Source organism: Alosa pseudoharengus, unplaced genomic scaffold (assembly GCF_046254945.1).
Source record: "Alosa pseudoharengus isolate Yale_2024_CS ecotype anadromous, Long Island Sound unplaced genomic scaffold, YU_APseudo_1.1 YU_APseudo_1.1_scf_2, whole genome shotgun sequence".
NCBI lineage: Eukaryota > Metazoa > Chordata > Actinopteri > Clupeiformes > Clupeidae > Alosa > Alosa pseudoharengus.
In genome coordinates this window covers 53,489,669-53,504,668 of record NW_027468663.1, presented here as the reverse complement: position 1 = coordinate 53,504,668, position 15,000 = coordinate 53,489,669, and the positions used below count along the sequence as shown (strand labels likewise).

The 15,000-nt window shown below is 46.2% G+C and overlaps 1 protein-coding gene across 1 annotated transcript in view; it reads right to left on the bottom strand.

Annotated features, from left to right (window-relative positions):
• Nucleotides 1-15,000, bottom strand: part of LOC143134832 (receptor-type tyrosine-protein phosphatase mu-like) — a 173,619-nt gene that overhangs the window by 54,036 nt on the left and 104,583 nt on the right. The window contains exons 13-14 of the mRNA XM_076295513.1: nt 12,536-12,572; nt 8,964-9,099 (exon numbers count right to left, since the gene is read on the bottom strand). Of these exons, the coding sequence (XP_076151628.1) occupies nt 8,964-9,099; nt 12,536-12,572 (173 nt within the window). The remainder of the gene's footprint in view (nt 1-8,963; nt 9,100-12,535; nt 12,573-15,000) is intronic.

Sequence of the window (15,000 nt, the reverse complement as noted above, 5' to 3'; positions counted from 1 at the left end):
AGGGGTGGAACATGAGAATTATATAAAGAGGTGGAACATGAGAATTATATAAAGAGGTGGAACATGAGAATGGTATAAAGAGGTGGAACATGAGAATGGTATAAAGAGGTGGAACATGAGAATGGTATAAAGAGGTGGAACATGAGAATGGTATAAAGAGGTGGAACATGAGAATGGTATAAAGAGGTGGAACATGAGAATGGTATAAAGAGGTGGAACATAATGAGGAGAAACGGAGACGGAGGGCAGGCAATATGGCACTAGTTCCAGGGCTTGTGCTATTCTCAGCTCAATCACACAGCAGTCTCTCAGCTGATCCCTCTGCACAACACACCTAATGGGAAGAGACTGAGACCCCTGACTGCTTCCACCTCCTACAGATTTCCAGTCAAAACCACGTCACCTCCCCTTGCCAGAAACCGGCTGGATTAAGTGGAACAGTGAACATCCTGGACCTCTAAATGCAAAGCACACGTGTCTGCACAATGTCTCATCCCCACACTAAGTGAACTGAGACACTTCAAAAGGCTGTGCTGGCTGCAGCCAGTTCACTATGGGCTGCTACTGCTGTGGCCACCGCATCTGTGTAACGGAGGCGAACTGAGCTAGCATGCTAGTTGCCCATGTAAATCCTCACACCCCTAACCTTAAGAACGCTTCTAACCGCTGAGTTGGAAGCCTGGGCTTTTAGCTTAGTGGTTAGGGCGTTCGACTCCCATGCCGGTGTATGTTGAGGTGGCGGGTTCGAGGGCCGTGAGCGGTGGACCAATTACGACCTCTGTTATATCTGCTCCCTACCTGGGAGCATACTGGAGTCTTGTAGTGAGTGAGTGCCTTCAGCTCTGCACTGGTGTCCAAGCACCTCTAAACAGCACATTAAAAGATCAAGACACCAATAAGCATCTTCAGGAGGAGGGAGGGAGAGAGAGAAGGGGAGAGGACAGGAGGGAGGGATGGAGAGGAGGGAGGGAGGGAGGGATGGAGAGAGAAGGGGAGAGGACAGGAGGGAGGGAGGGAGGGATGGAAAGGGGCCTGGAGAGGAGTGCAGTAGAGATGTGAGAGATTAGAGAGGACTGAATAAGATGATGAAACGGTGACAGTAGAGAGGAGAGGGAGGATAGTTAGTAGAGGAAGAGAAGAGGAGAGAAAAGAGAAGAAAATAAGGGAAAAGAGAATAGAAGAGGAGAAGAAAAGAGAAGAGAAGAGGAGAGAATAGAAAAGAAGAGAAGAGGAGTGATGAGAAGAAAAGAACAGAAGAAAAGAAGAGAAGAGAAGAACAGAAGAAAAAGAGAAGAGTAGAGGAAGAGAAGAGGAGAGTAGAGAAGATAAATGGAGAGGGGGAGTGACATAACTGAGATCACCACTAAAAAGACTATGGAGCACTAGAGTGACATAACAGGCCAACATAGACAAGAGCTGATGAGATTAGGAATGAGTACTTGTGCGTCTTTCTCTCTCTCTGTGTGTGTGTGTGTGTGTGTGTGTGTGTGTGCTAGTGATTTTAGTAAGGTGGTGACAGCTCGGTGACAGACGATCGTGTTAGCAGCTGCAGAGCCAGAGATATCTGCAGGTCCCTGTTTACTCACTTTCTGGCGCTCACCTCCTCATTCTCCTCCCTCTCTCTCTCTCTCTCTCTCTCTCTCTCCCTCCTTGCCTCTCTCTCTCTGTCTCCCTCCCTCCCTTCCCCTCCTTCCTCTATCTGTTCTGTTCTTCATCAGAATGCTGCCCCCGTTACTGAAACAAATGTGCTCGACTTGTTCCAATTAGTGAGATTCCAGCACGCTGCTCCACTCTAGGCATGTAGCCTTTAATGAAGGGAGGTGTTTGAGCTGTGGGCAGACACATACTGCACCCCCCCCCCCCTCTCTTCCTCTCTCCCCCTTCCTCCTCCTCCCTCTCTCTCCCTCTCCCCCCATTCTCTCTCTCTTCCTCTCTCCCCCTCTCTCCTCCTCCCTCTCTCCCTCTCCCCCCTATTATCTCTCTCTTCCTCTCTCCCCCTTTCTCCTCCTCCCTCTCTCCCTCTCCCCCCCATTCTCTCTCTCTTCCTCTCTCTCCCTCTCTCCTCCTCCCTCTCTCCCTCATTTTCTCGCTCCTGTTCACCAGCCAAAAGCTAAAGAGCAACGCTGCTGTCTGCTCATTTATCATCCTGCAAAGGACAATGGCAGGACATGGGGAAGAGGTGGTGAGGAGGAGGGGAGAAGGTGGGGAGGTGATGAGGAGGTGGGAGGAGATGAGGAGGAGGTGGGGAGGAGGTGAAAGGAGATGGGAAGGAGATGGGAGGTGATGAGGAGGTGGGAGGAGATGAGGAGGTGGTGAGGTGGAGAGGAGGTGATGAGGAGATGGGAGGAGATGAGGAGGAGGTGGGGAGGAGGTGGGAAGGAGATTAGAAGGAGGTGGGAAGGAGGTGGAGAGGAGATGAGGAGGAGATGCGGAAGAGAAGAGGAGGAGATGAGGAGGTGATGGGGATATGGGGAGGAGGTGGTGAGGAGGTGGGAGGAGATGGGAGGAGATGAGGAGGAGGTGATGAGGAGGTGATGAAGATATGGGGAGGAGGTGGGAAGGAGGTGGAGAGGAGATGAGGAGGAGATGAGGAAGAGAAGAGGAGGAGATGAGGATATGGGGAGGAGGTGGTGAGGAGGTGGGAGGAGATATGAGGAGATGGGAGGAGATGAGGAGGAGGTGATGAGGTGGTGAGGAGATGAGGAGGAGGTGGGAGGATTTGAGGAGGAGATGATGAGTGGATGGGGAGGAGGCTGGTGGAGAGATGCATTCTCCTTTTTTCTGCTCTACTGAGGCCAGTCAGTGTGTGTCGTAGTGTCTTGCAGATGGAAGAAATGTAAGCAGTGGCACTGACTGAAACAACAGGGAAGCTTGAGAGCTTCAAGCACACACCCACTCTATCTCTCTGCAATTCTTACACTCATATCTCTCTCTCTGTCTTTTTTTTTCTGTCAGGGTTTAAGCATCTTGATGGCCTCCATAGAGAGCAGCTCCTTTTTTTGCTTCCTTATTGGCAAACACTGACAGAGTTGGCGATTGGAGCTTACTGGCTGTCCTTGTTATTGATGACATGACAAAAAAGCAACTCCCAGCAGCCCATCTTCTAGAAGACTTTTTGTTATTCTCACTTCCTCTCCTTGACATGTTGTCTAGGTAGAGCTGTTGGAGGGTAGGGACCGATCTCTAGTGCATCTGCCAATCATTCTGTACATATTGTGCGACTAGGGAGACAGCCTGTGCCTCTGTCTTGTCTTGGGTTCCTGGGCTCAAGAGCCAGATATGATTGGTTGACTGACAGCAGGAGGACTCAGATGACCTCATGTAACCTGGTCCTGTGTGTTTCCCCTTGTGCCAAATAAGAGTCTAGCTGCTCCCACTGTATTAGATAGCCCTCAAATGTAGCCATGGCCTCCTAGCTGCTCCCACTGTATTAGATAGCCCTCAAATGAAGCCATGGCCTCCTAGCTGCTCCCACTGTATTAGATAGCCCTCAAATGTAGCCATGGCCTTCTAGCTGCTGTGCCGTGTAGTGTTATATACCCTCCATGTTAGTGCTATATATCACTATGTATGACAACTTGTAATGACAATTAAAAATGTATGACAACTGGAAATCTTTCAGGCGGGAATTCACCCATGACGACATATACAATACAAGGCCTTCAAGCTGTGTTATATATATTGTATATACCCTTCAAGCTGTGTTTTGTTATTTATATATTTAGATATATTGTATATACCCTCCAGGTGCTTACAGTTGGGAATGTCAAAAAGGTTTTATCTGTGTCATCATTTCAAAAACAAAACACAATGGCCTGATAGAAACAGACTCGCTGATCCAAACTCAGAACGCAGGGACCCTGCAGTGAGTGACAGTGACTGTTATGTGCTTGTTAAAAGACCCTGTGGGATTCATGGCAAAAGTCAAACAATGCATGAAGATCAAACTAATGACAGAAGTCATGGATGAAAGAGCCCATTTCAACAACAACAACAATTGCTAACACTTCTCACACATTGCCTCTGAAATCTGTCCAAAGGCAACACTTCTCACATGTTACATGGGCTCTAACACAATTCTGTTTCAAGGCCCTTGATCTAAAGGAAGAGAAAGAAAAATACAACGCTTTTGCACCCACTTCAGGCGTTTCGCCTAAATATCTAGATAGATAGATAGATAGATAGATAGATAGATAGATAGATAGATACTTTATTGATCCCCAAGGGGAAATTCAAGATTTCATCTCCACCTTGTAAAAGCAGGTGTTAATCCAAATTGTGGTTAAATGCGTCACTAAGATAATCTTTCAAAGACAACAGAATCGCCAGTTTTGCGTCTTTGTACTATATCAAAAGCAACCTTAACTTTCGTTGGCCTTTCAAACGTCTTACTTTCACTTTCACATAATCCACTTAAACTTTCCTACATGCTAGATTTGACCAATCTTCCATAGCCTACGCGCACAAGTAGTTTGAGTAGAACTATATAGAACTTATCTTCATTATCTCCCTGTTTGTTGACATCTTATCATGTATTGTATTATTTCATGATCGCTAAACGTTTGATTCATTTTAATGTTGTCATCAGTTAACTTCAATCAACTGCGCTTGTATGTACAGTATGTGGTGTTCAGTTGTGGACGTTCGTACTTTGCGGTAGGCGGCGGAGAAAGGTGGAGAAAGGCGCAGATTACCCGATGAAGGGAAAGTTTGATAAATACCACGTATTACAGCATTCGCTATCTGTGCTTTGTCCATAGCACTGATAATGCTACGTTCGCAAATGTACGTACATCTGGCCCTCAGAATCTATTCCCAACTGAACAGTTTGTTTTTCTCTGATATTTCCTGGACTCTTAACTCCACATACTCCTCCAAGCTACTCAGTGTTTCCTCTATGTTGATTTGGTAGTGGCGGCCCCCCACGGTTTAATTTTCTTCCCCCACGGTATCAGAAATGGGGCAGACGTACAATAGTCGCAGTTGCCTTTCAAAATTCATTGTGCAGACCTGTTGTAGATTCTCCAAATATACAGCTCAATCACAACTGAAAATAATGCTTCATTGTGTGTGAATAGAGGTGAATACATATAATTGTTTGTGTTGCAGCGAAGTGTCAGTTGTCAGTTCCGTGGGGGGTGGGGGGGTGGGAGGTGGTTCGGACAGGAAACACTGCTATGTTGCGTACATGTATTTTATCTAGATGCTGCAGCCTTTGCGACCTTCACCACCAAAACAGGTTGCCATGGCGCGCTCTCATGCAAACAACAGAGATATAGCATGCAGGGGGAGACGGGTGAGATGATTTGAGATGACAATGGAAGCAGAGTGCTGTGTTTATGCTTGGAGGGTGAGACCCAGGGAACACCAGGAGCTGGGCACCAGGCTAGGAGAGGAGAGGGGGTGAGGGAACGCATGCTTAACCCAGGCCTGCTCTGGCCTGCTGGAGTGAGGGACCGCATGCTTAACCCAGGCCTGCTCTTGGGGCCTGACTGTTTATACTGTGTGCTGCTGTATCTCAATGAAGGCCTAATAAATAATGCTCCATGACTGCCTGCCTCTCAAGGTCTGCTTTGAAAAAGGCCAATTGACTGTAAGTAGGCAGGCCTTTCAGAATCTTTGACAAACGGACTGATATAAAATCATTGGATCATATTCACATCCAGTTAAAAGTGCATTAAGCCCCATTGATTTTTTATCTCTCTCTCTCTTCACTCTTTTCAGAATAGCTCGCCCTTGATCAGTGTCCATGACACATTTCAATAATAAATAGAATATTTGATTAGAATGATGAATGTTGAATTGAATAGCGACGTCTCCTTTTCTCTTTGGCAGGGAGCAGCCTGCCTGCTGCTGTGTGCCCAAGGGCAAACGCCATTGCTATCCGTTGTGCTAACACTAGCGCTAATGCTAAAGCAGCAGCCGCAGCAGCTCCGTCGTGCTAACACTAGCGCTAACGCTAAAGCAGTAGCCGCAGCAGCTCCGTCGCGCTAACGCTAAACCAGCAGCCGCAGCAGCTCCGTCGCGCTAACACTAGCGCTAACGCTAAAGCAGCAGCCGCAGCAGCTCCGTCGTGCTAACACTAGCGCTAACGCTAAAGCAGCAGCCGCAGCAGCTCCGTCGTGCTAACACTAGCGCTAATGCTAAAGCAGCAGCCGCAGCAGCTCAGCTCTGAAGGCCAGCAGCCTAGAGAACAGCTGACCTTGGGACAGATCGAGCCTGGATCGGATCCGGCGGAGATCTGGGCCACAACTGGGCCACAACTGTCCCTGGATCAGCAGATACGGCACAGAATGGAGAGTGAGATTGGACAAAGTGTTCTACTTACAGGTAGTAAGTGTAGGACTGATAGTGTCTTCTGCCGGGGGGGTGGTGACGAGAACAAGCAGTGAGGGGGGGCGGGGGATGGGATGACAAGGGGAGGAGGGAAAAAGGAAAAAAAAAGGAAAAAATATTAATGTTCTGAGTAAAAAAGATTGAAAAAGATGAACAAAAGCAGATATGATGGCTAAGAACAGGAGCGATCGAGGTAACTACTGCTCTTCTGATGATGGGGTCTATGTGTGCACACCCATGTGTGTGTTCTCATGTTTATGTAAGGCACAGTTCAAATCTGTATCACGCACAGTGGCCTCCCCTTTGCCCACTCACACACACACACACACACTCACACACACACACACACACACAAACACACACACACACACACACACACACACACACACACACACAAACACACACACACCGTGGCTTACTTCTTTAAGGAGAATATGACTAAAGCCTGATTTGAATGGCCCAGCACATCACACCCTGGGTCCTGATATTTGTTCATAACCCCACAAACAGACAGGCTATCAGAGTTACATTTGACATAAACTAAACATGAAATGCTGTCCAAAATCCCCTGGAGATCATACATCAACTGTGTGTCTGTTACATTAACCTACTACAGTTTAGTTATACACCCACCCACACACACACACACACACACATAGCAGATATCTTTCATTTCATTGTGTTATCTCTCCATCTATGAGCTCAGACAGAGGAGTAATGTAATCTAGGCAGCCAGGTCGCTCTGCTGTAACACAGGCATTAGTATGTCCTACCACGGAGCTCCATCCGGATTTAATGCCACAAATTAAACCAAATAGATGCCACGGATTCAATCACACCTTTTCATTTGATTAAGGCGTATTGAACGAGGATTCAATTAAAAGGGACGGGTGCATGGTGGTAATTACATATACCTGTCAATCAGACTTTGGGAATTATGAGTCCCCACGCACCGAATTAAAGACGCCGCAAAGAGACAGCCTGAGACAGTCTGAGACGGCAAGAAGAAGAAAAGAGAAGAAGTGCTTTCATCTCCACTCTCCACACGCCTGCCCAAGTTCACGTGTGTGTGTGTGAGTGTTTGCTCATCCTAATTCCTCTCCAGCTGTGCAGTGTGTGTCGCGCTTCATTACTTATGTCTGCAAACGCAGTCCCCTCTGGCTGTGAGGAAGAGCAGGAGAGGAAGAGCGTGGTGAGGAAGAGCAGGAGAGGAGCAGAGTGCCTGCAGCTACAACTGTCCTGACTAGAATCACTCATTTTCTACGTGACTCTTATCTGCATTTTTTTTCCAAAGAGGTGACAAGACTGAGTGGGGCAGTTGGATGAATGTTTAATGGCAGTCCGCTCTCCTCCGCTGTAAACTGTGTTTTAATAGAGCTTATCAGCATAATTACATTCATAATTCAGCTGTACAAGCACAAGACAGAGTGGCTGCAGGCTCGTATAGAGCAGAGAACAGCCTTGGAACTGTATTATGGATAGCTGACCACCTCACACACGCACTTCACCAAAGCTATTGATACACACACACACACACACACACACACACACACACACACACACACACACACACACACACACAGATACAAGCAGAAACTCTCTGACGTCTCTCAGAAGAAATGCAGAGTTTTTTCAAAGAGGGACTTTTAACTGTCAGAGCTGCTGATAAGGAGAATCTGTTTGTGTGTGTGCAGCCAGAGCAAGTACTGGGTGGTGGGCGGTGGATGTGTGTGTGTGTGTGTGTGTGTGTGTGTGTGTGTGTGTGTGTGTGTGTGTGTGTGTGTGTGTGTGTGTGCAGCATGAGCAAGTGCTGGGTGGTAGGCGGTAGGTGTCGATGGGAGGTTTAACATGGGCTCCTTGGTGGGTATCTGGACCTACTGTAGATTAGGTTACCAATTTAACACACAGGCGATGTAGACACTGAGGAGTCATTTCACATTTGATTTGGACCAATCCCAGAGGTATCCACTTAAACTCTGACCAATCCCTGAGGTATCCACTCAAACTCTGACCAATCCCTGAGGTATCCATTCAAACTTCCCAAAAGCATTTCTCTTGATTTGGACCAATCCCTGAGGTACTATCTATTTAAACTCCCAAAAAGTATTTCTCTGCTATTTCAATGCTTTGAAATTACATAAATAAAAACTTTAGGTATACATATCATACTTTTTCAAAATATATCTTTTACATTTTTGATTCTGGGCAATTCCATGAAAAATTACGTTTTTTGTAACATCCATAACGCCAATAAAATGTGATAGTATGGTATGATGTGAATGATTACATGAAATTTGAGCATTTGCTATTTTTGGCTGAATGTACATGAGAAAAAATGCACAAACAATGAATGTTATCATTCACATCATACAAAAGCCAAGGCATTTCACTGGCGTTATGGATGTGACAAAAAGTAAATTTTCTGTGGAATTGCCCTTCTAATTGTAGCTTTTTAATTGGCCTTTAGTAAACAATCCAAAAGCCAAATGAGTAGAGGCAGGTTTGAGGAGCCAAATGAGTAGAGGCAGGTTTGAGGAGCCAAATGAGTAGAGGCAGGTTTGAGGAGCACTGAGTGCTCTGAGCTGCAGCTTCCTCCCTCTCCGTTGGCCAGCGTGTCCGTGCCTTACCTCTTCTTCATGAGGAGCACCACGCCGAGGAAGATGATGACGAAGAGCAGGATCCCGGCGATGACCCCGGCGATCTTCACCGTGTGGTCCGTCTGCTTCTCTGGTTCCACAGCGTCTGGTTTGTGGGTGGCCGCACCTGTGGGTGAGGTCAGGGGGTCAAAGGTCAGCTGAGAGGCATTCTATAGAACTGAGCTGTACTAAGGAGTCATTCTATAGAACTGAACTGTTCTAAGGAGTCATTCTATAGAACTGAACTGTTCTGATGAGAGGCATTCTATAGATCTGAACTGTTCTAAGGAGTCATTCTATAGAACTGAGCTGTTCTAAGGAGTCATGAACTGAACTGTTCTGATGAGAGGCATTAGAACTGAACTGTTCTAAAGTTCTGTTGTTCATCAACGGCAAGAAAAAAGAATCCGAGTGCCAGTCTGCATGCAGCCCTATGCAGATGCTCTGTGCTGTCTGTGTCTCTGTCTGTGTCTCTGTCTGTGTCTCTGTCTGTGTCTCTGTCTGTGGATGCTGAGGCGCTATGGGCTCCTATGGAACATCACGCTGGACATGACGAGGACCTGTGCTCAGAGTGGAGATGACGAGGGCCTGTGCTCAGAGTGGACATGACGAGGGCCTGTGCTCAGAGTGGACATGACGAGGGCCTGTGCTCAGAGTGGACATGACGAGGGCCTGTGCTCAGAGTGGACATGTCGAGGGCCTGTGCTGTCTCCGTCTCTGTCTGTGGATGCTGAGGCGCTTTGGTCCACCACACTGGACATGAGGGCCACTGTTAATATCCACACTGTGTTTCAGGAGCAGATGACCCAGAACAATGTCACCCTGAATACATGGCAGCACACTGCTCAACACACTCCTGAGGGACTTTCCCTGCTGATAAGTCTCTCTCTCTTTCTCCCCTCCTCTATCTTATTTCCTCTCTCTTTTTCTCCCCCCCTCTATCTTATTCCCCCCCCATCGTATTCCCTCTCTCTTTCTCCTCTCCTCTATCCTATTCTCTCTCTCTCTTTCTCCCCTCCTCTCTTATTCTCTCTCTCTAGTTCTCTCCAGAGGAGGCCGATGTGCAGGTTTGGTGAGCGGACACCTGTAAATGCATCCTGCTCCCATGGCGACAGACGTCTGTGATGACAAATGGAGAGATGGAATCAGCCTGAATGAGCTGCTGAGCAGACCCTCCCCTGAGCATTCCACACTGAGCCAGGCGGCTGTGTTTCTCTGTGTGTGTGTGTGTGTGTGTGTGTGTGTGTGTGTGTCTGTTTCTCTGTGTGTGTGTGTGTTTCTCTCTGTGTGTGTGTTTCTCTGTGTGTGTGTTGTGTTTCTCTCTGTGTGTGTTTCTCTGTGTGTGTGTGTTTCTCTCTGTGTGTGTGTGTGTGTGTGTGTGTGTGTGTGTGTGTGTGTGTGTGTGTGTGTGAAAAAAAGGGACAGTCTGTGTGTGTGCTTCTCTGTGTGTTTACTTTTGTAGGGCTGGAATTGCCTTGAGTGAGCCAGTGAGCTTGCCGTCCCCAAGGATATGAGACCTCCTGCAATTTGGCCAGTCACAACACAGCAAATTCCACCACAGCATGCCTGGCTGCGCTGTGTGTGCATATATCGTGATGTGTGTGTGGAGGATATTTACTGAATTTGCAGTTGTATGCTTGTGTGTATATACACAAGAACTTTGTCTTTTAAGACTTTTAAGATAGTTTTTACACTCCACTGTGATGTCGGTATGGATTATTGCATGCCTTCTTTTCAATTGCACCCTTTACAAAGCAGTGGCCAGGAACAGACTGCATAGGCTACAGGAATAGGAAGCAGGAATAGGCTACAGGAATAGGCTGCAGGAATAGGCAGCAGGAATAGGCTACAGGAATAGGCTGAATAGGCTACAGGAACAGGCTGCAGGAATAGGATGCAGGAATAGGCTACAGGAATAGGCTGAATAGGCTACAGGAATAGGCTATAGGAATAAGCTGCATTGGTGTCATTCTCCTGACACTGCTGAGGTGGTGAGCGATAGAGACAACATGCCAAGATTAGGGGAAGTCAAAGGCAAAACACTGATACAGTTTGGAATACAGTCTGAGTTCCAGCTAACACACACACACGCACGCACGCACTCACGCACACACGCACACACACATACACACACATACGCACACACACACACACACACACACACACACACACACACACACGCACACACACACACACACACACACACATACGCACACACACACACACACACACATATGCACACACACACACACACACACACACACACTAACACACACACAGAGAGACATGCAGCTAGCCTGGTTGATAAATGCTGGATCAGTCAGAACACACACAGATGCATACACAGAGGCCGGTGAGTGAGTGTGTGAGTGTGTGAGTGAGTGTGTGAGTGAGAGCATCTGACCTGTTAGCTGGCTGTCACCGGCCGCAGGAGCCACACGCAGATATGGAGTAGTGAGTTGAGTCAGCAGGATAGCAGCTGAGAGAGAGAAGAGAGGGATACAGAGGGTGTGAGTGAGAGAGAGAGAGCAATATGAAGAAATAGAGATATATATGTGTATATATATATATATATATATATATATATATATATATATATAGAGAGAGAGAGAGAGAGAGAGAGAGAGAGGGGGGGGGGGTTTACAGAACTAGATATAAAGAGAAGCAGAAAAGGTGAGCTTCAAGAGCTACTCTTCTCTGCTTAATGGACACATGTAGGCCTCTGGTCACTCACTAGCAGCTCCAACCCTGAACTGGCACGTATCCGCTTTCAAAGTACTTTTAAACACATGACATGCTCTGCAGGGGTTAGTCCAGTTTTCTGCAAATGTGCTTCAGTGCTTGAAACATTTTAGCTGAACTGGCAGACCAGATCAGACTGAACTGTTAGTTAATTGTTAGCTTAGCTCCAGTATGGGGTGAGATGGTTTTCTCATGTTGTTAATTGTTAGCTTAGCGCCAGTATGGGGTGAGATGGTGTCTCATGTTGTTAATTGTTAGCTTAGCTCCAGTATGGGGTGATTAGCTTAGCTCCAGTAGGCTATGGGGTGAGATGGTGTCTCATGTTGTTAATTGTTAGCTTAGCTCCAGTATGAGGTGAGATGGTTTTCTCATGTTGTTAATCGTTACCTTAGCTCCAGTATGGGGTGATTAGCTTAGCTCCAGTATGGGGTGAGATGTTGTTAATCGTTAGCTTAGCTCTAGTATGGGGTGATTAGCTTAGCTCCTGTATGGGGGAAGATGGTGTCTCATGTTGTTCTGACTCTTAACAGGCGTGAGGGATCGAGACGAAACAGAGGGGCTATTCTTTAACAGAGTCAAACCTTTGAGGCAAACAGGATTTCCTTTAACTGTATAATGTGAATGCATTTGTGTAGAAATGGCAAATTGTTTGATATCCATGGTAGCCTTAGGTCCAATGTCCCTTGGTCCAATCAGGCTGTTTGTGAGTATTCACTGACAAACTCAAAACAAATTAGGGCAATTGTTTGTAAGCGTTCGCGAATGTTTGCCGTTCTGAACACACTTCAGGTTGTGTTTGTGCATGATGTTGTTGCTCTTACCTTTGCTGGCCACTCGAACACAATCAATTTTTGTCTCCTGTGTGAGAGAGAGAGAAAGAGGGAAGAAAATTGGACAATTAGTCCGTGAATTTAACAAGAGACACGACACACACACTCACACGTGCAGACACGCACACACACACATGCAGCCTCCAGGGTGATGGGACTCTAATGAACTGCTAGAGCCCACTGACCCCATCGGTGCCATACAAAAATACTACCTACATCAACTATGTAAGCAAAATATATATCTTTCACAGTTCAGTTCATACCACTGACATGCCGTAACACATTTGATATGTTTTATTTTAGTATTGCTAAAATATAAAATATAGTGTTGTGTGATTGGATGGGGCACGTACAGTCTGTATTGACAGGACAATACCCTCTGGTTCATCTTCAAACAGAAGGGTCGCATAAGTGTGAGTACAGCTCTACAACAACACAGACCAGAGTTGTGTTCCCACAGGTCCTGAGGTGAGACATGTCAGGCCCAGGTGTAGGAGAGCTGGGATTGTTGACTTGCTCCTTCTCTCCCACACATGGTGTGTGTGTGTGTGTGTATGTGTGTGTGTGTGTGTGTGTGTGTGTGTGTATGTATGTATGTGTGTGTATGTGTGTGTGTATGTATGCATGTGTGTGTGTGTGTGTGTGTGTGTGTGTGTGTGTGTGTGTGTGTGTGTGTGTGTGTGCATTAGCAGAACAGTGCTGCATTAAAAGCTGCCGTCATGTTTCTAATGAACGCCTCTAACCTGAAAGTAAAGCGTGGGAGTATGTGTGGCTTTTCTCCTGTCTCATGAGCAAATGCAAAAACAAGACATTTCATATCAATTAAGAGCTCAATTAAGCTAAAGGAGATTTATATGAGAGAGAGAGAAAGAGAGAGAGAAAGAGAAGAGAGAGAGAGAGTGTGAATGAGTGAGTGAGTGAGTGAGTGAGTAAGTGTGTGTGTGTGTGTGAGTGTGTGTGAGTGTGTGTGTGTGTGTGAGTGTGTGTGTGTGTGTTTTAATAGTGTGCTTTTAAGTGATGCTGGGAGCCAGTGGGCAGTCCATCACTAGCATCTCACAAAGGTAGAGTCTTACCCAAGAAGCAAAGAGTAATGAACAGATGCAAACACATTACGGCTAAAGTGACCGGCCGCTTTTATTCTGTGATCCATTTTCCTGTGTGTGTGTGTGTGTGTGTGTGTGTGTGTGTGTGTCTGTGTGTGTCACAGACAAAGAAAGCAAGAGAGTGTTCCTGCTTAATGTTTTCTCACCCTACTGCTTGTCAAATAGGTGCACTCAACCTGCCACCATTCAAAAGCACAGGGGAAGTCACTGTTCTTGGACAAAAGATCTCTTTTTGTTTTGCCACATCTCCCCTTCTTCCATCTACCCACTTTATTTCTGTCTAACTCCTTTTACTTCCCTTTATTCTCTCTCTCTCTCTCTCTCTCACCTCTGTCCATCTCAGATGTATTAGTTGTGCTAACTGCTCCCGTGATGGATTATGCTGGGAGCTAGTTTGTTTCTGTCCTCTCTCTCACCTATGGGTCCCCTTATACTGCTGCTCTATCAGATGGGGTGGTGTTGGAGAGGGGTGGGGTGGGGTGGTGTTGGAGAGGGGTGGGGTGGGGTGGTATTTAGTGCTGGCTGCAACTCTTTTCCTTTAGTTAACTCTTTTGTGTCCTTCGTGTTATCTCTAGTTAACTGTTGTGTGTTATCTCTAGTTAACTGTTGTGTGTTATCTCTAGTTAACTCCTTAACTCTTGTGTGTTATCCCTAACTCTTGTGTTATCTCTAGTTAATACTTCTGTGTTATCTCTAGTTAACACTTGTGTGTTATCTCTAGTTAACACTTGTGTGTTATCTCTAACTCATGTGTTATCTCTAGTTAACACTTGCAGGGGCACCGCTAGGGTTGTATTCCAAGGTATGCCTTGGAAGTTTCCCGACCTTATTTACAAAATTTGCGCTTTTGGTAAATGTAGGCTAGCCTAACATGGGCCTCTCCTTATTGAGCCTAAGAAAAACCTTTACGTAAACTGGAACAGAAAGCCCCTCTTAATCACGTCAACCTACCCATGTCATCCCTTATCAAATAGCCTACCGCATAAAGCGTCTAACTTTTGTAACACTGGCTGTAGGTTACGTGGGCTTATAGGTGTGTTTTAGGCTTTTTAAAAGTTCTGGGATGAGGGAGATTTCTCTCCCGAGAATTTTTTTTAAATTCTGGTTGCTAAGCACACTATTTTAATGCAGTTTGGGAAGGACAGAAATACCTTTACAGAGCAAGCGGCTCTGACTCAAATTAGGGGAACATACCTATATATTCCGGTTTTATTCGGAATAATGCCAATATTCAGATTACACGAGACAATAAATATAGGCTAGCTGTTGTTTGTTTTATTGTTGTAGGCTAATATTGAATGATTTCATAAATAAAGCCGTGAAAAAATTTTACGCACAGTGCGTACAGGATTA